This window comes from Delphinus delphis, chromosome X, assembly GCF_949987515.2.
Source record: "Delphinus delphis chromosome X, mDelDel1.2, whole genome shotgun sequence".
NCBI classification, from domain to species: Eukaryota; Metazoa; Chordata; class Mammalia; order Artiodactyla; family Delphinidae; genus Delphinus; species Delphinus delphis.
The window spans coordinates 36,110,031-36,132,289 of record NC_082704.1 but is presented as its reverse complement, the minus strand read 5'-3'; the positions used below and the strand labels follow the sequence as shown (position 1 = coordinate 36,132,289).

The 22,259-nt window shown below is 42.5% G+C and overlaps 1 protein-coding gene across 1 annotated transcript; it reads left to right on the top strand.

Moving 5' to 3' along the window:
- Positions 1–757: 757 nt before the first annotated feature.
- PRPS1 (phosphoribosyl pyrophosphate synthetase 1) lies at positions 758–21,401 on the top strand. The gene is made up of 7 exons (XM_060001843.1): positions 758–1,009; positions 10,812–10,995; positions 12,436–12,534; positions 13,655–13,779; positions 16,825–16,998; positions 19,106–19,265; positions 20,371–21,401. Exons 1-7 carry the CDS (start codon positions 888–890, stop codon positions 20,461–20,463), a joined length of 957 nt encoding a protein of 318 aa, XP_059857826.1. The 5' UTR covers positions 758–887; the 3' UTR covers positions 20,464–21,401.
- The last annotated feature ends 858 nt before the right edge of the window (positions 21,402–22,259 follow it).

The following is a 22,259-nucleotide window of genomic DNA, read 5'->3' as shown; positions in this document are numbered from 1 at the left end:
AATTTTCTCTCCTTTCCAAGGGTCAGATAAATCAGAACTTTATTGCCCAGATATCGTGGAAAATCCATACTTCATCACTTGTTTGAACATACTTGGTCCCAGCGCTGAAAACAAAATGAGACTTCTCTTGCAGTGTCCCTGGATGACTCAGGTAGCCTCCCCTCAGTCACTTTCCCCTTGGGACTTGTCTGCCAGGCAAAGGCGACACTGAAATTGCTTGTTTGCCCTTTGGATGAGCCTGTGCTATGGGCGTCTGTCTGTGATGCAAACGTGCTTTAATTCAGCCCCATCCTTACAAAAAGACAAAAATCATGTTCAGAAACATGCAAACTCAATCACGTTGAGAAATCTCCCCTTCATTCAGACGAACTGTGGCTGCCATCCTGATAAACAGATATTTTTAAAAGAAACTGTAAACCAGAGCCAGGCTTGCTTTCAGGTGCTGAAGAAAAAAAAAAAGCGTGACTTGCGGGAAAGATCTGGCCCTACGCGTCACCAGCACCCCTCCACCCCCAGCCAAGCGCGGGTATCTCAGCGTTTTTTAGTCAGCCCTCGCGGACTGCCTCGCTATAGGGGGCGGGGCGATTCCTTAGCCTCGCCCCCTTCAGGGCTTCCAGTCAATCCCTGAGACAGCCGGCGGTAGGCGGAACTACAACAAGGACCCGCCCCTCGCCGGCGCTCAGCTAATCGGAAAGGGCGGGGTGTAAACTTCCCCGCTGACTCCGCCTACCCGGCGCTAGGCAATTTAGAGCCGCGCGCCGGCGGGAATGTAAGATGGCGGAGTAGCAATGCGAAGTGCTTAGTACTGAGTCTCTGGGCCGACTCGGTTCGGGTCTCGGCGGCAGCAGCGATTACTAAGCAGAGAGTGCCTAGGGTAGTTGGCCAAGATGCCAAATATCAAAATCTTCAGCGGCAGCTCCCACCAGGACCTATCCCAGAAGATTGCCGACCGCCTGGGCCTGGAGCTGGGCAAGGTGGTGACTAAGAAATTCAGCAACCAGGAGACCTGGTGAGGATGAAGTTGGGACCCCGACCGGCCTCACCTGCTGGGGCGGCCAGGCGACACTCGGGCAGCAGAGGGTAGGGGGATGGGGCCACCGCGTGAGTTCTGAAGGGCCGGCTTTGGGGGTGGGGTACGGGGCAGCTCTGTGGCAAGCGTGCCCCACGGGCTGTTTCCGTTATTTTACCTCTCGCGGGAGGGTCACGTTCATTCTCACCGTGCGGTTGGGTGGAGTCAAGATGGAGCAGGAGGCGAAGCTACTGGGTTTGAAGGCAAGGGCTGGAGGACCCAACGCTGCCTAAAGCGGCTAGAGGGAAAAGACGCCTAGGCTCGGCAGTGGGGACACGTGGCTTTGTCGCTTCGCTTTTGAGCCATCCAGACCAGATTGGGTTCTCTTCAGCTCTTAGACCAGCTTGCCTGGGAGATCCTACTGCGTACTGTGCCCTCGTAGTGCTTCTCCTAGAGTCTAAGAAGTAGCTTTTCAATTCGAAACGGTGTCGGTCGGATTTCCTGTTGAGGGAATTTGACATTATGCACTGAGGGCGCCAAAATTAATACTGAGGACTTCCCTTCGATTGGCAAGCGTTGGCTTTTCACATCTTTAGACTCGGAGCCATACTTAAGTTAAATCTAGTTGCTCGGATAAAATGATGCATTAACTGCATCCTGATTGCCAGCATCTCAGTTTGAGCCATCCAGAAAATCTTAGGGAACCTTAATTCTGGAATCCTTGATCTTCCCAAGTGTAGCTACTGGTCTAGACAATACAAAAGCATATTTTTCAGTACCAAAGTCTATCCTGAACTTGCCCACTTCTAACGTTGTGCAGGGGATTTAGGAAACAGTTTTATCCCTGAATATTAAGATAATCGAGAAAAGGTCATGGAGTGGAAGGCCAGGAATGCATAGAGCATTGCAATGAATTGTTTTCATTGCTTTGCTAATTAAATTTGCACCTTCCCCCCACTTCTACCGTGCTCCTGCACCTTGGGGCCATCTTAGAGATAGCTTGGTCACCTGATCCTTTCAATACCCCTTCCACCTAAACATAGCATCTTCTGGTTCTGTTAGGTGTTTTTTTGTGTTTCTCGTTGGTACCCTGTTGATCAAATCAGAGCAGTGCCCACAGTCTTACAGTCAGTCCTCTATTAAGGGGAAAGTTTACACCAAACCTAATGAATCAGTTAAATTAGTGAAGATTGCTTTGAACATTTTTTCTTAAATGCTTTTGTTCCCTTTTTTCTTTCTTTAAACTGTTTACCAAAGTGTAACTCCCCCATCCTTTGTAGACTCTGCTGATAAGAGCATTCATCTGTAGTGGACAGCTTCCTTCTGGATTCTTGATCATTGTACCATTGGTTGTGATGCAAATGATAGTGCAAACATTGATGCCATTTGTAACCAGGCAGTACCTTAGTCGAAAGGCTAGCTGAGCTGCTGTCTTTAGCTTTAACCACAGCATTATGACTCATGGGCTGTAATAAAACAAAACAGGACCAGACTTTGCAAGTGGCACTATAGCTAGGGGACAAGAATGATTTTCATTTAGAGGTTTTTTTGGTTCCCCTTAGAGAACTGTGACTATTAAGTCCTTTTCCTATGCTTCATGAAAAAATACAAAGACTTTTTTTTCTTTGTGGACCCTCTGCCTAGTGCAACACATCAGGACCTGAGGCTATATTGGGAGAGGGGAGGGGGAGAACACTTTAATGTTCTACTGATTGATTTATCGGAATTAGCAGGAGTCCCAATGTACTTCCCTGAGATAAAAAGCTGAATTCATTTTTTTTTTTTTTTTTTTTTTTTTTTTTGTGGTACGCGGGCCTCTCACTGTTGTGGCCTCTCCCATTGCGGAGCACAGGCTCTGGACGCGCAGGCTCAGCGGCCATGGCTCACGGGCCTAGCCGCTCTGCGGCATGTGGGATCTTCCCAGACCGGGGCACGAACCCGTGTCCCCTGCATCGGCAGGCGGACTCTCAACCACTGTGCCACCAGGGAAGCCCCTGAATTCATTTTTAAACAACTGGACAGTAACATGCTTGGAAACATTGGATAAGATTAAGCCCAATGTGGAAAATTGCTGACTGGTTAAGTTGCCTTGTTTCTGGCTTAATCATTAGCTTTTTGGTTCCTTAGATGTTCTGAAATCTTCATTGAACATAATCGAATATGTTGCTTATGGAGCTTCCCCTTACCTCCCTCCCCCAACCTCTGGCTTTTCTGCACTGCATAAGTGGTAACTGCTGCCCTGTGTGACTCTTGGGATCTAGAGGTCATGGACAGGGCAGCTCAGTGGGTGCTTTGGGTCATCAGACGGGGAACTGCAGAGCCCATCCTCAAATGAGACTGTTTTGCAGCAATTTGGCTGAATCTCAGGGGTTGATGCTCTCTTGAGTAGCTTTCTTCTGAAGTCAGGATCATCCTCTGCTGTCCAGTTTTTTAGTTTTTGTTTTTTCATATATATATAGATTTAATTAATTAATTAATGTATTTATTGGCTGCGTTGGGTCTTCCTTTGCTGTGCGCAGGCTTTCTCTAGTTGCTGCCAGCGGGGACTACTCTTCGTTGCCATGCGAGGGCTTCTCATTGAGGTGGCTTCTCTTGTTGCAGAGCACAGGGTCTAGGCGCGCAGGCTTCGGTAGTTGTGGCTCGCGCGCTCTAGAGCACAGGCTCAGTAGTTGTGGTGCACAGGCTCAGTTGCTCCAAGGCATGGGGGATCTTCCTGGACCAGTGCTCGGACCAGGGCTCAAACCGGTGTCCCCCGCATTGGCAGGCAGATTCTTAACCACTGCGCCACCAGGGAAGCCCCTGCTGTCCTGTTTTTGAGGAAACATACATACATATATGTGGGTGTATGACACACACAAATAGCTATGAGAGGTTAAAGGTTCAGGCTCTGGAATCAGAGAAGCTGGGTTTGAATCCTAAGCCTTTCTTTGCCTCAGTAATCTCATCTCTAAAGTAGCATCTACCCAGAGTCTATTGTGACAATTAAATGAGATAGGAGTAAAGTTATTAGAAAATTGTCTAACAAATTCACAGTGTTGGTAAGGGGTGGTGATGGTATTGCAGAAAATGTGGAAAATATAGAAGAGGACAGAGGGGAGAAAAGACATCCCAAATAATTCCACCACCCAAGATAAACTTAACATTTGATTTATGAACTTCCAGATGTTTGCTTGTTTATGTACTTTTTAAAAAAAGTAAGATAGGTTGTTTATAGCTTTCTTCACTCAGCAATATATTTTGAGTAGTTTCTCTTAATATTTAGTCTACATGGTTTTAAATAGCTGTATAGTCTTGTCATGGTTTTACTATAATTTTAGATAAGCAAGTCTCTATTACATATTTAAAAGTTTTGATCTGATTCTTTTATGTGAAAACTCTTGAATGTAAATCTTTTGACTGTTTCTGATTATTTCCTTAGGATAAATATCTAGAAGGGGAATTACTAGGTTAAAGGGTATACACCACTTCTCAGGCTTGCTTTTTTTTTGGCTGCGTTGGGTCTTCCTTGCTGCGTGCGGGCTTGCTCTAGTTGCGGTGAGCGGGGGCTACTCGTTGCGGTGCACGGGCTTCTCACTGCGGTGGCTTCTCTTGTTGTGGAGCATGGTCTCTAGGCACGCGGGCTTCAGTAGTTGTGGCACATGGGCTCAGTAGTTGTGGCTCACGGGCTCTAGAGCGCAGGCTCTATAGTTGTGGTGCACGGGCTTAGTTGCTCTGCGGCATGTGGGATCTTCCTGGCCCAGGGTTCGAACCCATGTCCCCTGCATTGGCAGGCGGATTCTTAACCCCTGTGCCACCAGGGAAGTCCCTCTCAGGCTTTTTAATACCTATTGCCAAATTTGCTTTCTAGAAAAGTTGAACGAGTTCTGCTATCAGCAATGATGATATTAATAATTAATAAATAGTGAATGCTTAAAATGTGCTAGTTCCTATGCTGTGCACTTTATACACATCTCATATTTAATCCCCTCAACACTGCTCTGAGGGGGTACTCTTACTATCCCCATTTTATGGATGAAGGAACTAAGATTCAGAGGTTAAGTAACTTGCCCAACTCTGAGTATTTTCTTTAAATTTTTTGCTGTTACAGTATTCATCTGGCTTTTGAAACTTCTGAATGTACTAAATTTTTTTTTATTGAGGTATAGTTGATGTACAATATTATATGCTTCATGTGTACAACAAAGTGGTTCACAATTTTTAAAGGTTATATTCCGTTTATAGTTATTATAAAATATTGGCTGTATTCCCTGTGTTGTACAATATATCCTTATAACTTATTTATTTTATACATGGTAGTTTGTACCTCTTAAATCCCCTACCCTTATCTTCCCCTTCCCCCTTCCCTCTCCCCACTGGTAACCTCTGGTTTGTTCTCTATATCTGTGAGTCTGTTTCTTTCTTGTTATATGTACTAAATTTTTGGACTCAATTCTCTTCAATATTGTTAAATAACTTTGGTTTATTTGGTTACTCTGGATAGGCTGAGAGGGGGATGACTTTAACCTTGGTTGCCTAGGATTTTCCTAAGAACTATAACCTTTGTTAGTTAATCCCATATATTTTGCACGTGCCAACATCCATCTAAATTCTTGAGATTTTCTTAAGAATACCACCAATCAAAAGGCACTTTTAGATTCACTTTATTTCCATTTTATGTTTAACATTTTGTGCTTGTCAGATGCAATTATGTCTGATGCTAAAGGAAAGGGTAAAGGAGAAGCCAGTTTTTCTCACTGGATGGACATAGCCAGTCATCTGGCCTCCCCAGAACAGCTGGGAGAATCATTGGCCCAAAGCCATTTGGAGGGCATACCATTGGCTAGAGGGAAAGAACAAGGATTGTTACCCTTTCAATTGCTAAACCAGGTCTTTCCACCTGGTAGATGATTTATATATATATATATATATATATATATATATTTATTTATTTATTAATTAATTTATTTATTTATGGCTGTGTTTGCACGCCGGCTGGCGCTACTCTTCGTTGCGGTGGTAGATGATATTAAGAGCAAACAGGTTTCAGAAACACCATCAATTCTTCTACCATCCATCACTGCCTAACTTATCATCTCTTAGAGGAAACCATAAGAATAATATTAAGGTTTTTTGGGATTCACTGAACTGTTTATTGACCGAGCTGTATAATCTAAGTGTACTTCATGGGCTTTTTTAAAGGCTTTATGCAAGTCTGTACGTCATAGCACTAACTGGAGGGAAAGATTGGTCTTGATTAGTGGGATTAGAATTATGTACAGTAAAACAAGGCAGTGTCCTAGTTTATGTGTACCACTTTATTTTTAATATAGTTAAATAACTTTTTTAAGTTATTAGATACATGTCTGGTCATAACATCCTTCTTTGCTTGAGGGTACGTGCTAGTCCTAAGTGTGGCTTTGGGAAACGGCTGCACTGTTGGTTGCTTATTAGGTGATATAATACAAAAATGGTACTGGTGATTGTTAGGTGGTGAGCTGGTGACTTTTTTTAAGAATTACTTTTCAAACCTTATGTGATGTTAGAATATACTTTTTAAAAATATCACTTCTACTAAAGTTATGTATTTAGCAAATGCTCTCTGATGTTTAAGTTGGCAGTGAAAATTTAATTTTGTAATTAATACCTTACCTGCTTTCAAGAAAGGATTTAAAGTGTTTCATGATAGTCACAGGTACAAAAAGTTTAAGTAGATACATCAGAAGCCTGTTAGAACAAAGGACTATAGTGATTGTGCCAAGAATTTGGCATAAAGTGATTACTGAATTTGATTTAGTGTTACTTTAACTGTATCCCTTGGCTTCCCGGCAGCCAAAGGGATAAAGGCATATGCAATGGATTATGTAGTTTTCATTTTCATAAAACTCTTTAGATACTTCCAGGCACAAAATTCTACAAATTTTATGGGTGGAATCCTCAAATAGTGATACCGAGTAACATAATGAACAATGTAAGCAATTTTGTGAATATTTTTTATATTGACTTTGGTAGTTGAGGCATTTGTAAAAAGAGATAAGCCACCATGGTCTTAAATATACTGTTTTCTGGTCTTACTTGATAATAAGACAGCTTTACAGTAGATAATTAGCCCATCCCTTATACTGTCTTGGATCAATTATCAAACTGCTCTCCCCTGGCTCCTAATCAAACAGTCTGACTGGTGAGTGAATGTCTGGAGCACAGATGATATTCTGTGTTCTTGACTGGAACAAGAGCCATAGGTTTCCCACGCCAGGTGTAGAGGACACGATTGGCTTTTTATTGGCAATCAATATGCCTGACTTTCATTCTCCCCCAGAGAAGTGGAGAGCTTGGTCAAGGAGGTGAGGTGGCAGGGGGGGCAGGGAGTGAAAAATAAAATAAAATAAAATGAAATTTTCTTGAAAAATAAAATAAAATTTTCTTGAAAAATAAAATAAAATTTCTTCAGTTTTGAAGTTGCTGGATATTTGAAGTACTCAGTCAGGGCCCTAGAGTTGTGCGCCATAAAATACAGAAGGGACTCAGCCTGGAACCTCTCAAAGGGCAGGCAGCGTTAGTAAAGGAGATCTGGAAGTCTCTTGAAACTCCCGCAGCCTCTTGTTTGGGCCCACCACAGTGAGGAACTTGCAGAGCAGGCTCACCACAAGGTGTTATTTAGTCCTGTCCATTTGAGTGTTTTTTTTAAAAAACTTAACATGTAATTAATATAAAAAATCAATATATTTTTATTTTATTTATACCAGCTTCACAGTAAGGTGTGGTATTTCACACTTACTGCGCATCTCAGTTCACCTCCTCAGTCACACTAGCCACATTTCAAGTGCTCAACAACCACTTGAGGCCAGTGACTCCCTTACTGGACAGTGACGCTCTAGGGCCTACACTTTGGATAGCATGCAAGTTGCTCTCCCAGGAAGCCCTCCCTGGCCCTCTCGTGCCTGTCCATTTGAATTTAAAGCAATGTCTCCAGAAAGCAATTTTGGTATTAGCATAGTTGACATTGCTGACGGATTTACTCGTTTCCTAAGGCTGATCTTGGTGATTAATAGATGTCTGTTCAGCTGTGTCCTGGGGTCCACAGAATTGCTGTTCAGTTCATCGTGTTGCTCAGCATCACTATTTCAGGATCCTGCCATAAAATTCTTTGTAGCCATTGCATCCTGGTGGACCCATCAAGTTGTACTTCCACCCAAAATTAAATATCTGTCAGCTGGGTATCTGTAAAAGTGTATGAGCAGATCTGTCAAAACCTTTTGAAGAAACACGTTGGACCCACTTACCTCTAGTGTGAGGTGAGTTACTTTGTGAGGGATGATAAACCTCAGTCTTCTAAATTTTCACGATGGCAGGCCTGCAGAAGGTTCATAAGTGAGCAGATGCAAGAGGCAGCCTAATCCTGAGTGGTATTCATTCATTCATTCATTCTTCCTGTTATAGAACATTTCAAACATGTACAGAAGTAGAGAGAATAGTAAATGATTTCCCTGCCATGCACCCGTCACCCAGTTCAGCAGTTATCAATTCACGGCTAATCTTGTTTCATTTATTATTCCCCCTCCCCCCGCCCCCCCACAATTGGATTATTTTGAAGCAAACCTTGATATTATGTCATATCACCCATATACATTTCATTAACCACAATACCATTTTCTTGCCTGAAACAAATTAACAGTAATCTCTTAATATCAAATAATTAGCCAGTATTCACATTTGTCTCATAAATGTGGGATTTTTAAACAATTTGCTTGAATTGGTATGCAAATAAGGTCCATACAGTGCAATTGGTTGATTTTTTTTTATGTATTTATTTGGCTGCATTGGGTCTTCGTTGCTGCACACGGGCTTTCTCTAGTTGCGGTGAGCGGGGGCTACTCATTGCGGGCTTCTCATTGCGGTGAGCGGTGGCTGCTCGTGCAGCCTTCTCATTACAGTGGCTTCTCTTGTTGCGGAGCACGGGCTCTAGGCACGCGGGCTTCAGTAGTTGTGGCATGTGGCTCACTAGTTGTGGGTCGCAGGCTCTAGAGCGCAGGCTCGGTAGTTGTGGTGCACGGGCTTAGTTGCTCTGTGGCATGTGGGATCTTCCTGGACTAGGGCTTGAACCCGTGTCCCCTGCATTGGCAGGCAGATTCTTAACCACTGCGCCACCAGGGAAGTCCCTCTCAGAATTTATTTATTATTTATTTATTTATTTATCTATTTTGCTATATTGGGTCTTAGTTGCAACATGTGGGATCTTCATTGCAGCATGCGAGATCTTTCATTGCAGCGCATGGGCTCTTCATTGTGGCACACAGACTTCTCTCTAGTTGTGGTGCGTGGGCTTCAGAGTGCAAGGGCTCAGTAGTTGTGGTGCACACGGGCTCTCTAGTTGTGGCACGCAGGCTCTAGAGTGCATGGGCTTAGTTGCCCTGCAGCATGTGGGCTCTTAGTTCCCTGACCAGGGATTGAACCCACTTCCCCTGTGTTGGAAGGCAGATTCTTAACCACTGGACCACGAGGGGAGGCCCCAAGAGCTAGCTTTTTGTTTCAGTGGTTTTTCTCTATTGTTTTACTGTCTTTAACTTCATTGGTTTTTGCTCTTATGTTTATATTTTCTTCTGTTTACTTTGGGTTTATTTTGCCCATTTTTCAGTGCCTGAAGGTTTACCTCCAAACATCCCGACAAATGATTTTTCCTCTTTGTTCTGGCTACCAGGAATCTCAACTTCCCTGTTCTAATTGCTTTCTGGTTTGATTTTTACTCTTTGCTTTTATTTCTCTTGCTTTACAATATAAGCTAACCCCATTTTTTAAAAAGTAGGATCCTGGGATTGGAGACTCGGTGCTTTCACTGCCGAGGGCGTGGATTCAATCCCTAGTCGGGGAACTAAGTAACAATTGTTACTTGGATTGGAAAGGAATAAATTTTAAATAACAATTAGCTCTTATATCAGCTTCTGGCAATGGAATTACTTCTATTGAAGAAGTTTTTCTCTTCATCAGTACAGGTTATCAGCTGTTCTGGTCTACTTGCCTACCCACGCTACACATGCACGCATGCCCGTACACCCACACACACACCCCACCTCACCTAGAGGATTAATTGGGGAAATGGTGTTGCTTTGAGGTGTCACTGAGGTTATTATTTTTTAATAAGTTATTCTTGGTAAGGATCCAAGTATGAATATTAAAACTTTCATTTTATGGTAAAATATAGTGCCATAATCAGAGTAACTTCCTGTGGAATTTTTTAAAATAAGAATTACTAATTGGACCAGAGTACAGTTAGCATAGAATGAAGGCAGGGACCACATCTGTTCTCCGTCGTATCCCTGGCACCAAGCAAAGTGATTGGCGATGAACATTTATTATTTGTTCAGTGAACTGCCAATGTGGTAGCTGTAGTACTAGCTTCTGTAGAAGGCATCATTATAGAATGGTAGTGATTCATTCCTTATATGAGCTTTCTACTTCTTTTGTTATATATGGATTGTGACAGTCATAGATGCTATATCAGATTTGCATTCAGTATATGAAATGAGATACAGCCTGCCTACTGAAATTATAGTCCAGTCACTTCTAACTGCCTTAGCCAATCTTTTTCATGTCATGTCACCTATAAAAGCAGGTAATATCTGTATAGTACACTGGAGTAAACTGAGGCAGTAAATAGAGGGACTCCTGGGGAATCTCCTGAAGTCTGAGGGGATCAAGACCACATGCAGCTGTAACCCATTCATAGCATACTAGTGGGGAAGCTGTGTTTTTTAGACATTACTGTCTGTAGATATACATTATAGTGCTTTAAAATCTATTGTTTTTGTTGTCCTTCCCTTTCCTGTAGTGTGGAAATTGGCGAAAGTGTGCGTGGAGAGGATGTCTACATTGTTCAGAGTGGCTGCGGTGAAATCAACGACAATCTCATGGAACTTTTGATCATGATTAATGCCTGCAAGATTGCTTCAGCCAGTCGGGTTACTGCAGTCATCCCATGCTTCCCATATGCCCGGCAGGATAAGAAGGATAAGGTAGGAGCGGAATCTTTTTTTTTTCTTTAATTCTTTTTTTAAAATCAGGGGAAGCAGGAGCACTTGCCCAAAGTCAAAATCTTCCTTAATTATCAAATGTATATTTAGAGGATATTACTTTTTTTATCGTAGGCATTACCTGATTTTCACAGCAATTGGTGTGATTGGTTTGTATAAAGTAACACATTTGCAGTCTGTCTGTTTTATTCCAGTCATATGTATGTGACTTTTGGCTAACTCACTGCTATTTTTTCATTGTATCAGCAAGACTAAGCACCAGCTCCCATGGAGTAGAATATTTTTTTAAACTATGGTAGCTCCTCTGGGACCCTCTTGGTTCTAGTGGTGACCTCTTCATATAACTTGAAGTCAGTTACATGAATACTCGGTCTCATTACACACACGCGCGCACACACACACGCACACACACTTCTCACCTTATTTGGAGTATTAGAGGATAAAGCATATATGTAAAACTTTGCAGGTCTGTTGTAATTGATGCCCAAATTTTACATACAATGCCTGGGAGAAGGCCAGATATTTTTATTTCAGTAAAATACAGTGCTCCCACAGAGTAGAGTAAAGGGCATGGGCCTTGCTATTTTATGGTGCAGCCAGGTGTGTTTACCTGTTATTAAAGGGGATTGAGGTTACTGGAACATTGGCCTCCGGATGAGTAAGGGAGTGGTGTAATTTATAAAATAAAACTATAATTTCCATCCTGTGATGTGTCTTTAATTTTATTTATTTATTTATTTATTTTTGGCTGTGTTGGGTCTTCGTTTCTGTGTGAGGGCTTTCTCTAGTTGCAGCGAGAGGGGGCCACTCTTCATCGCGGTGCGCGGGCATCTCACTATCGCAGCCTCTCTTGTTGCAGAGCACAGGCTCCAGACGCACAGGCTCAGTAGTTGTGGCTCACGGGGCTAGTTGCTCCACGGCATGTGGTATCTTCCCAGACGAGGGTTCGAACCCATGTCCCCTGCATTAGCAGGCAGATTCTCAACCACTGTGCCACCAGGGAAGCCCCTAATGTGTCTTTAAATGTTGACACGTTAGATGTTACACAGGTTTGAGTATGTATGTGTTAAAAGAGATTTTAATAAAATTCTTTCAAAAAAGATTTTTAAAGTCTGCATAATTTAAATAATGGAGCATTGGAAACACTTGAATAGGCAGAAAATATGTACGTGAAGAAAAAGAAAGGTAGGGAAGGTATTTTCTTTTCTGAAATATGTATCTTGATTTGGAAAAATGATAATCCACTTCATATTTGTGCCAGATTGTGATCTACTCAAAGTCAGTGGCTATGTCACTTTTTATGAATTTCCTGGTAGCACAGTACCTTAAACACAGTAGGTGCACAGTAAATAAGTGCTTCTTGAGCAAATGAATTGTTTCTCAAATTGGCTTTTTTTTTTTTCTTTCCTCCCCTCCATTTAGAGTCGGGCTCCAATCTCAGCCAAGCTTGTCGCAAATATGCTCTCTGTAGCAGGCGCGGATCATATTATCACCATGGACCTGCATGCTTCTCAAATTCAGGTATCAGTGGAAGCTAAGTATTAGCTTAGGGATTATTAGGGATTAGAAAGGGGGTAGGAGAGGACTGAATGCTGAAAACCGTAGGGAAGCAAAAACTGCCCAAGTACAGCTCAAATGAACTAGACATTGATGACATTTTCAACATCCTCACCTTAAGCATAGATCATGATCTTAGCCACGTGGGGTGGTTGGACAGGGAGGACGTCTGGGATTCTGGGAAGCACGTAGGCTTTGGCATCAGACTTAGTTTGAATACTGGCTCTGACACTAACTAGCTTTGTAACCTTGGGCAGGTTATTTAACTTCTCTGAACACACACTGCTTTGTTATTGTGAGTATCAAGTAAGATATTAAATTCATAGTATAACACCTGGCTCATGAAAGATACAAAATACATGGGAGCTGTTATTGTCATCATTAAATTTAGAGCCATAGATATTGGAACCTACCTTCTATCCTAAACAGAGTTAGGGGAGCAGAATACCACCTTATAGTTTATACTTTTTAAAGAGACTTTGAAATCATTATCATTGGAGGCTTCTGGGAATTCAGTGAGATACAGGACAGGTGATTATACCCATTTTATAGAAGAGGAACAGATTAGTTGTGAAATACAACTAATATGTAGCAACTAGTGTTAGAACACAGATCTCCTGACTTCTAGTTACTGTGACCATTTATTGTAAATGGCTTCCATTAAGTTTATATACCATAGCATCTCTAACCTGTTTACCAGTTAGTTTTTGCTCCTTAACAAACCAGCCCAACATTTACTGGCATAAGGTAGTAAGCATTTATTACCTCGTGGGTCTGCACGTTGGCTGGGTAGTTCTGGTCTTGGCTGGACTTGGCCGTTTTTCCCAAGAGCTTGCTCATGTGCCTGTGGTCAGCTGTGGTGTAGCTGAGGCCTGGCTTTGCCCGTCGTGGCTGGGCTCTCTTACATAACCCAGATTTGAGGAGGCTGTTTTTACAGTCTGCCACACCGGGCATGCCTTCTGATCAGTTTGAATGTTGCAGTAAAGTATTCTGTTGGCAAGTTACTATTCTCTTTGTGTTCATTATTTGTAAATGGAAGAGAAGGAAAACAAGCAAAACTGACCCAGCTTCTTTCTTTCTATAGGGCTTTTTTGATATCCCAGTGGACAATTTGTATGCAGAGCCAGCTGTCCTCAAGTGGATAAGGGAGAACATCTCGGAATGGAGGAACTGCACGATTGTTTCACCCGATGCTGGAGGAGCTAAGAGGTATGGTTGAACGTCATGTTATTCCCAACGTACTGGGGAAAAGCTTTCAGACAGTTGTGTCAGAAAACGATGTTTCTCTATTGAAGTGAATTTTTCTCTTCTTGAAGTATAGTTGATTTACTATGTTGTGTTAGCATCAGGGGTACAGCAAAGTGATCTGAAAAAGACTATATATATATATATATATATATATATATATATATATGTATGTATGTATGTATATGTGTATATATATATGTATGTGTATATATATGTATGTGTGTGTATATATATACACACATATACATATATATACACATATACATATATATATACACATATACATATATATATAGTCTTTTTCAGATTCTTTTCCATTATAGGTTACTACAAGATATTGAGAAGTGACCGTTTTTAAGTACTTGGATGTGCCGGTAGCTAGGACATGGGCTGGATATGGTTTTACTCACTCCTCTTCTACTGGCCTGAGTCACTACCTGAAAGACAGCAGAGGTGCACAAAATAGTCTGGCATCGTGGGCTTGACCATAACCCAACAGTGACTCAGCGCTGCAGGGCTGGCAACAGCGCTGTGACCCATCAGGAGGGGGAGGAATTTGGTTTTCTAATGAATGGCACCTGCTATCGAAGCCCATGATAATAGTGAACAAGTAAGCTTTTACATACCTCCAAATGGTTGGTTAAACCGTTTTGATCCTTTAGATTAAAATATTAAGCAGGAAGGAAAAGAAAGTGTGGTGATTTTATTTAAGCCAAGCTCTGAACATTCTAAACAAACTGATTGCCAGGGATTGCCAGTTGCAGTGCTTCAGCTCACGTGGTGCAGACTAAGAGCTTTTCATTTCTTTAGCGGCTCACTCGTTAGTAATGCATTCAAAAGCGTGACACATGTTCTTGTTGTGGAAATAGAATGAAGAGCTACAAAACACAGATGATTAGGAAACGCGAATTCAGATCTTTGCAAAAGCCATTCAAACCTTCAATGACTGTTTCTCAACAACCTCTTTATTTCAGGAACGTCAACAGAACTGATAAGCTGAGAGCTTGAGTTCTGTTCTCCAGCCAGATGTATGGCTTTGTGAGTCCCTTGTCGCTAGTTACCATCTGTAATACTAGAGACGGAGCCTAAAACACATCCCCCTTATGGTGGTTGTCATACTTGGGAAAATCATCTTCCACAGAGACTTAGAAAACAGTCACATTTGAAATAAGTAATCAAGCACGATTTTCTTTCCAAAGTTGGGTACAAAAAAACTGCCTTCAGTAGATGGTTTATTGCTAAATGATTTTGTTTGTTTGTTTATAATTTTCTTTTAGTGATGAAAGATTTTCAAAGTGAATGGCTATCACTTTGAATGGCTATCACTTTGAATGGCTATCTGTCTTGGCAGGGTTTTTGGACTAGGTAGAGATTCCTGTGCGATTGTGACTTGCACGTAGTTCTACCATCAAGGATATTGGGAGTGACTTTTTTGAGCCCTTTACACTTTGTCAGTCACTGAGTTTGTTGGCCATTGAGTGTGGACGGTTTGGGATGCTTGAACTAAGTGATCATGCATTTGCCTCGGCTAAATAATCATTCCAAGCAGATTGGTAACTTTTTTTTTTTTTGGCTGCACCGTGCGGCATGTGGGATCCTAGTTCCCCAACCAGGGATCGAACCTGTGCTCCCCACTTTGGGAGCACAGAGTCTTAACCACTGGACCACCAGGGAAGTCCCAGGTTGGTAACTCATGTTGTTATGTGCCCATGCAGTAGGAAAGGAGAGCACAGGGTATGGGTTGTTTAGATCAGGTATAAATGTTGCCTAGGTCGTGGTCCAAGTCTTGTTTGTTCTTTATTATATGGTCACAGATTCTCCCTTATTCAGCACAAACTTGAGATATGTGACCATAGCCACAAGGGAAATAGGACATAATGCTCTGGTTGGATCAGTATTACATTAAAACACAAAGCGCAAAGGCCTCTTCACCCATAAGAAGGATGGCATGGTGGAGCGTGGTCGTATGTGTCACTGGGGCACCACAGTCATATACACTGAATGGATTGCTGTTTGAGTGATTACATGGTACTTTGTCGCCAGAAAGATTTGTTTTCTATCCCACCTTCTAGTCTGGTTTTTATTGCCTTGTAATTTTTTTTTTTTTTTTTTTTTTTTTTGCGTTACGCGGGCCTCTCACTGTTGTGGCCTCTCCCATTGCGGAGCACAGGCTCCGGACGCGCAGGCTCAGCGGCCATGGCTCACGGGCCTAGCCACTCCGCGGCATGTGGGATCTTCCCGGACCGGGGCACGAACCTGTGTCCCCTGCATCGGCAGGCGGACTCTCAACCACTGTGCCACCAGGGAAGCCCTTGCCTTGTCATTTTAAAAAAAGGAATTTTGTTTTGATTTGGAGATGCTTTGAGCTGTACAGCAAGATGCCTGGTTTGCCCAGTTAATTGGTAAAACTTTTTTTCTAGCAGTCCTTAAAGGAATTCCCAAGCTTGGTGTCCAGGTACAGTTGACATTGACAGTTGGTGGATCACTGAGGGGAGTGTGATGAGGGCGTGGGCATTGGAATGGGATGGGTACTGCTCCTCTCCCAACAAGTTCAGGTTCACTTCTCACCACATCCGCATGTCAAATTGGGGTGATCTACACTCCCAGCATTAGTTAACCAAGTCACCTCTCTCTCCCCTTTCACTGCCAGTCTAGTAAACGAACATGCCCTAGCATTCATTATACCGCTTCCTGGGACTGGTGAGGGTGTCTGTCTTCCCCTACAGTAACCCAGAATGAATTGTAATCTAAGTTTGACTAATACATTCATAAACTGCTCTCAGGGTATGGAGGCATTAGTCTATGAAACCCAGTTTGTGATGCCAATCAATTCCGGTTGCTTTCTTCCAACCCTGGGAACTGTTGGGTTTCAAGGAGTCTTCTCCCCCAGAAAACAAGCCCATCCTTTATTTCCTTTCTTTGTCCTAAGACACACACACACACACACGCACACGCACACGCACAGGCACATGCACACGTTTTAACTGTGAATACCCTGTGTTGCAGAGTGACCTCCATCGCAGACCGGTTGAATGTGGACTTTGCCTTGATTCACAAAGAACGGAAGAAAGCTAATGAAGTGGACCGCATGGTGCTAGTGGGAGATGTGAAGGATCGGGTGGCCATCCTCGTGGATGACATGGCTGACACTTGTGGTACAATCTGCCACGCAGCTGACAAGTGAGTGCCTAGTGGGGGAGCTGGGGGTTAGAAGTAAAAAGCTAACTGCTATCTGAATGCCCTAATCCTGTTGATTCTCTTTGGAACTGAATTGAGGAGATGACAACTAGCTTTCTTTTGTCACCCTAGGCTAAAATTGCAATGCATGTAAATTGATAAGTATTATGTTTTTCTCTAGATTTTCTTAGTTTTATTTTTCCTTGTTATTGTGCTAAACTTTATGTAACATGAAATTTGCTGTCTTAACCATTTTTAAGTGTGCAATTCAGTGGCATTAGTTGCATTCACAGTGTTGTGCAACTGTCACCACTATATTTCCAAAATTATCTCATCATTCTAAGTACTCTACTTTTGATAGTTTTTTTTTTAAGATTTATTTATTATTTATTTATTTATTTTTGGCTGCGTCGGGTCTTAGTTGTGGCACGCGGGATCTTCGTTGAGGCACACGGGATCTTTTGTTGTAGTGCATGGGCTCTTCATTGTGGTGCATGGGCTTCTCTCTAGTTGTGGTGTGCGGGTTTTCTCTTTTCTGTTTGTGGCGTGTGGGGTCCAGAGCACATGGGCTCTGTAGTTTGCGGCATGCAGGCTCTAGTTGAGGCGCACGAGCTCAGTAGTTGTGGCACATGGGCTTAGTTGCCCCGTGGCATGTGGGATCTTAGTTCCCTGACCAGGGATTGAACCCATGTCCCCTGCATTGTAAGGGGGATTCTTTACCACTGGACCACCAGGGATGTCCCTTGATAGTTTTTTAAAACAAGTTAAGGTAAAAAAGTCCATATGCCTGAGGAGACAGAAATAGATTCTCATGTTTATATTTTACCTAAGCTAGAATCCCTGGCCTTACCTTTTGACTGTTCATTTTCGCTGCTACTACCTTCATTCGTATTCCTTCTCATCGTTTGCCTGCACTGTTCTGAATTGGCTTCCCTCTGTTCTCTGCTGCCAGTCACCAGGCTCTTACCTCCCCAGTCCATCTTTCACATTGCCACCATACTCGCTTATCTTCCTAAAACTAAGACTAGATTCCCCTCATGCCTCCTTTAAAACCTTAAGTGGCTCCCCACTGCTTATAATCCAAGCCAGTATGGACAGCATTGTTTCTCATAATTTGTTTTTTAAATCTCCAGGTATCCGTGCCTTGCACAGTGCGTAGCATATATGTATAATAAATGCTTAAAAAAAAGACTTGTGTGCTCTCCTGGTTTGGATCCTGGAGTATACATTTATAAAACTCCTTTTATCATATTAGTAAGTTAATGCTAATTGCTCTTAACAGATCAACTCCCTGAACACGGTAAAGTTTCTTTCTTGTTCATGGTATGCTCCAACGCGAGTATTCCCCTTTCAGTCTCGTGGCGCTGCATCTTTAACACTTCCATTTTGTCCAGCCAGAAAGGGAAAGGAGCATGGAGGATCATCCATGGGAGATTTTACAAGCCTCTGTCCACATTTAGATAGCCAGAATTAAGTCACATGGCCACACCTAACTATGCAAGGGAGGCTAGGAAATGTCCAGCTGTGTGCTAGGAAGAAGAGGAGACAGATTTTGTTGAGCATAGAAGTCTGTGCCACAGTCCTTCTACACTAATCCAAACCTATTCAGATAAGTTCTTAGTCTGTTTCTCTCTCCTTGCTATCAACTGAATTGTATCACCCTAAAATTCAGCCCTAACCCCCAGTGTGATGGTGTTTGGAGATGGGATCTTTGGGAGGTTATTAGGTTTAGGTGAGGTCATGAGGGTGGGGCTCTTATGATGATATTGGTGCCCTGATGAGAAGAGACACCAGGGAGCTCCCTCCCAACCCCACCCCCCATTCTCCCTCTTGGTCTGTGCACACAAAGAGGTCATGGAAGCATATAGCGAGATGGTGGCCACCACCAAACCAAGAGAAGAGGTCTCAGAATGAAACCTACCTTGCTGACACCTTGATCTTAGAACTCCCAACCTCCAGAAACGAGTGAGAAATAAAATTCTGTTTAAGCCATCCAGTCTGTGGTATTTTGTTATGGCAGCCCAAGTTGACTAAGACATTCTTCTTCCCTAAGTCGGATTTTATAGTGACAAGTAAGATTACTCCTAATCAACTCTGCTTTTTCCTCTAGACTTCTCTCAGCTGGAGCCACCAGGGTTTATGCTATCCTGACTCATGGAATCTTTTCTGGCCCAGCCATTTCTCGCATTAATAATGCATGCTTTGAAGCAGTAGTTGTCACCAATACCATACCTCAGGAGGATAAGATGAAGCATTGCTCCAAAATACAGGTGAGGCTGAGATTCTTGCAAAACAAGACTCCACTGAGTATTTAGGAGGTGGTTACATGTGTTGAATTAGGTGTCTGGGTGGGTTCTAAAGATTTCCTCCTTTGCTCTCAAGGCTTAGTCATCAGGATTTGTGACCCAAAAGGAAAAAGATCACGTGTCTAAATATTCAAACAGCTAGACCTAGAATCTCTGGAGGAGAGATCAGTACAGATACAGACCCACAATCAAACAGAAACTTTATTAGTTTCTTCTACAAGAGACAGTGACATCAGTCTTTTTAACAGAAATCTCAGGTCATCTGAGAGGTCAAATAGATCAAAGGAAGAAAGATGACAAACAGTTAAATTAATCAAGAGGCACTACAACACCACCTAAAACCTACAGAGCCCAGGATTCTACATTTTAACAGGCTCTCCCAGTGATTGTGATGCACACTCAAGTTTCCAGGTCCATGCTTTACAGTTTGTGTGTATCACTCTTAACTATTGGCCCCTGCAAACATAATGTGAAACTTTTAAACTGACGGTATGCTCCTTAGAACTTCAGTGTTTCTCAAAGTGTGCTCTGGAAACCACCTAAGTTAATCACCTAGGGTTCTCGTTAAAATGCAGATTCCTTTGCTCTACCCAGGGCCTACAAAAACAGAGGTCATGGGACCGGGACTTTAATTTCCCCAGGTAATTGTCAGACAATGAAGTTTGAGTGCTGTTGCACTAAAAGAACAAGGCTTTCCATTAGAAATATGGAAATATAATCCACTAGAAATATATGGAATTGGAGGGTTGATATCATTCTTAAGGATTTCTTTTTCAGCTTAAATATTCTTTTTTCATTCCTAAGAATTTTTAAATGCCAACTTACCACCATCTTGGTGAGTCTGAGTCAGAGTTTTTCCTCCATAAGCATTTTGACTCTTTCCCAAGTGGTTGGTTATATTTAAAATGTGGGTATGAAGAGCATCTGGCTGTGGGCTCCCTTGGGGAAACAGCACAGTGCAGCAGTCTTAAGAGGAAGGACCCTCATCGGGCTGCTCATCAGTGTCTGCAAACTGGCCAGTCATCTCTGTCTGTATGATACTAACCTGATGCTTGCCTTGCCCTCCTAGGTGATCGACATCTCCATGATCCTTGCAGAAGCCATCAGGAGAACTCACAATGGGGAATCTGTCTCCTACCTGTTCAGCCATGTCCCTTTATAATAGAATAAGTTCTGAGGCTTTTAAAAAATAAAGTGAGTCCCACCCCTTATTTTCCTTTGGTATTTGATGAAAAATCCAGCAGAAGACCCAACTTGTTACAGTGTAGCTTTCTACATCCCACATCAGGTATATGAGTGTTTCTCCTACATTAGAGAAAGATTGAGATTAACTGCTGAGATTTCCTACCTGTATTGTCTCGTCCTGGCTTCTTTGATCTTGTGAGCCTTGCAGCTTTAACTACAGCTCAGCTGCTACAAGATGTCAGACTTTGGAAAAAGTTGTGTAAGGATGTCTGAATGTGTTTGGGGAAGCTCAGACTACTTTGCATGTGAATGCTTCAGCGCCCCCCCCCTCCGAAATTGTGACAAGTTCTCTAAAGTCTGTACTAAATTCCAGCATGATCCTGGGGCAGCCTGAACCCAGCTCTGGTTGCTGAGCCCCTCTAAGGCTGGAACAGCTCTAGGGCAGGAGCCTGAGGGGAGACAACCCACCATGCAACAAATGCTTCTTGGGAGGAAAAAGCCTGATCCATCACCCTTTGCTTGGATTCTGTCACTTGGATTCTCCTTTGTCCCTGTTCCTTTCCATTTGGCCTGACCTTCTTTTCCTGGCCAAATATCAACTTGGTCCCAAGTGATCATTGTGCCATAGTCTTCTGGAAAGCAAACTCGCTTCCTACTATATAATCTATAACAATTTACATGAGACTATTTCGCTGTAGCTTAATCTTCCTTAGCCCACTACCACTGCGGTAGTAGGTTTTAGGTGGTGTTGTAGTGCCTTTTGATTAATTTAACTGTTTGTCATCTTTCTTCCTTGGATCTGTTTGACCTCTCAGATGACCTGAGATTTCTGTTAAAAAGATTGATGTCACTGTCTCTTGTAGAAGAAACTAATAAAGTTTCTGTTTGATTGTGGGTCTGTATCTGTACTGATCTCTCTGCCAAAGCTTTGGTTTAAGTGTCTTGGCTGCCCAATGATAGCTCTTACTTCTTTGTTTCTGAGCTATTAACTGCATTAACTGCATTGAGTAGACACGGCAGCGGTTTTATTCAACTGTAAGACCTTGAGCTGTCTGGGGTTAACTAAGAACTAGATGTAGTGTAATTCGGTGCATTATACCTAAATTACAGGCTGTATAATGCCTGTTGGATCTCCGGTTCTTATTCCTGGTGATAGGATTTAGGTATTTTCTCAGAGGAAGAGAGTAGTTTCTACAATTTATTCATTTTGAGCCAATTTTGCCAAATGTGGTAAGACTTCCCTCCATCAGTAGTTGACACACATTTAGCATTTAATTTCAGCCCTTCTAATTATAACGCATTCCAAAATGTTAAGTGAGTTTCTTTTTGCATCGTCAAATAAGGACACTGACTTTTTGGGATGCTAAATGCTTCTGGAGCTTTGTGAAGAGTGCTCCCTTGTCTTTGAAGCCTGGTTCTGCTTTTGTTTTTGCTTTATGTTGAATATTGGGATATTTACAATGATCTTTTGAAAAAAGTGATTGAAAAGGGACTGAATTGAGTTATGAAGCATGTTCTTTTGACCCTCTAGCCCTCTTTAACTTCAAGTCTTTGCTCTGGGAGAAGCTGACATGGAGCACTGATGCTATAACTTGCTGATTCTGCTATTTCCTGAAGTATTGGGTCAGTTGCTCAGGGCTTGCCATGTCAGAATATTTTGACATCAGACCTGTACTCTGGGCCCCCTTGGGCAATACAGTTCCTAGGATGAGGTTTTGAGGCCCTCAAGAAAGGCCCTCAGTCCCCATCTTTGATCCCTATGCCCGGGGGGAA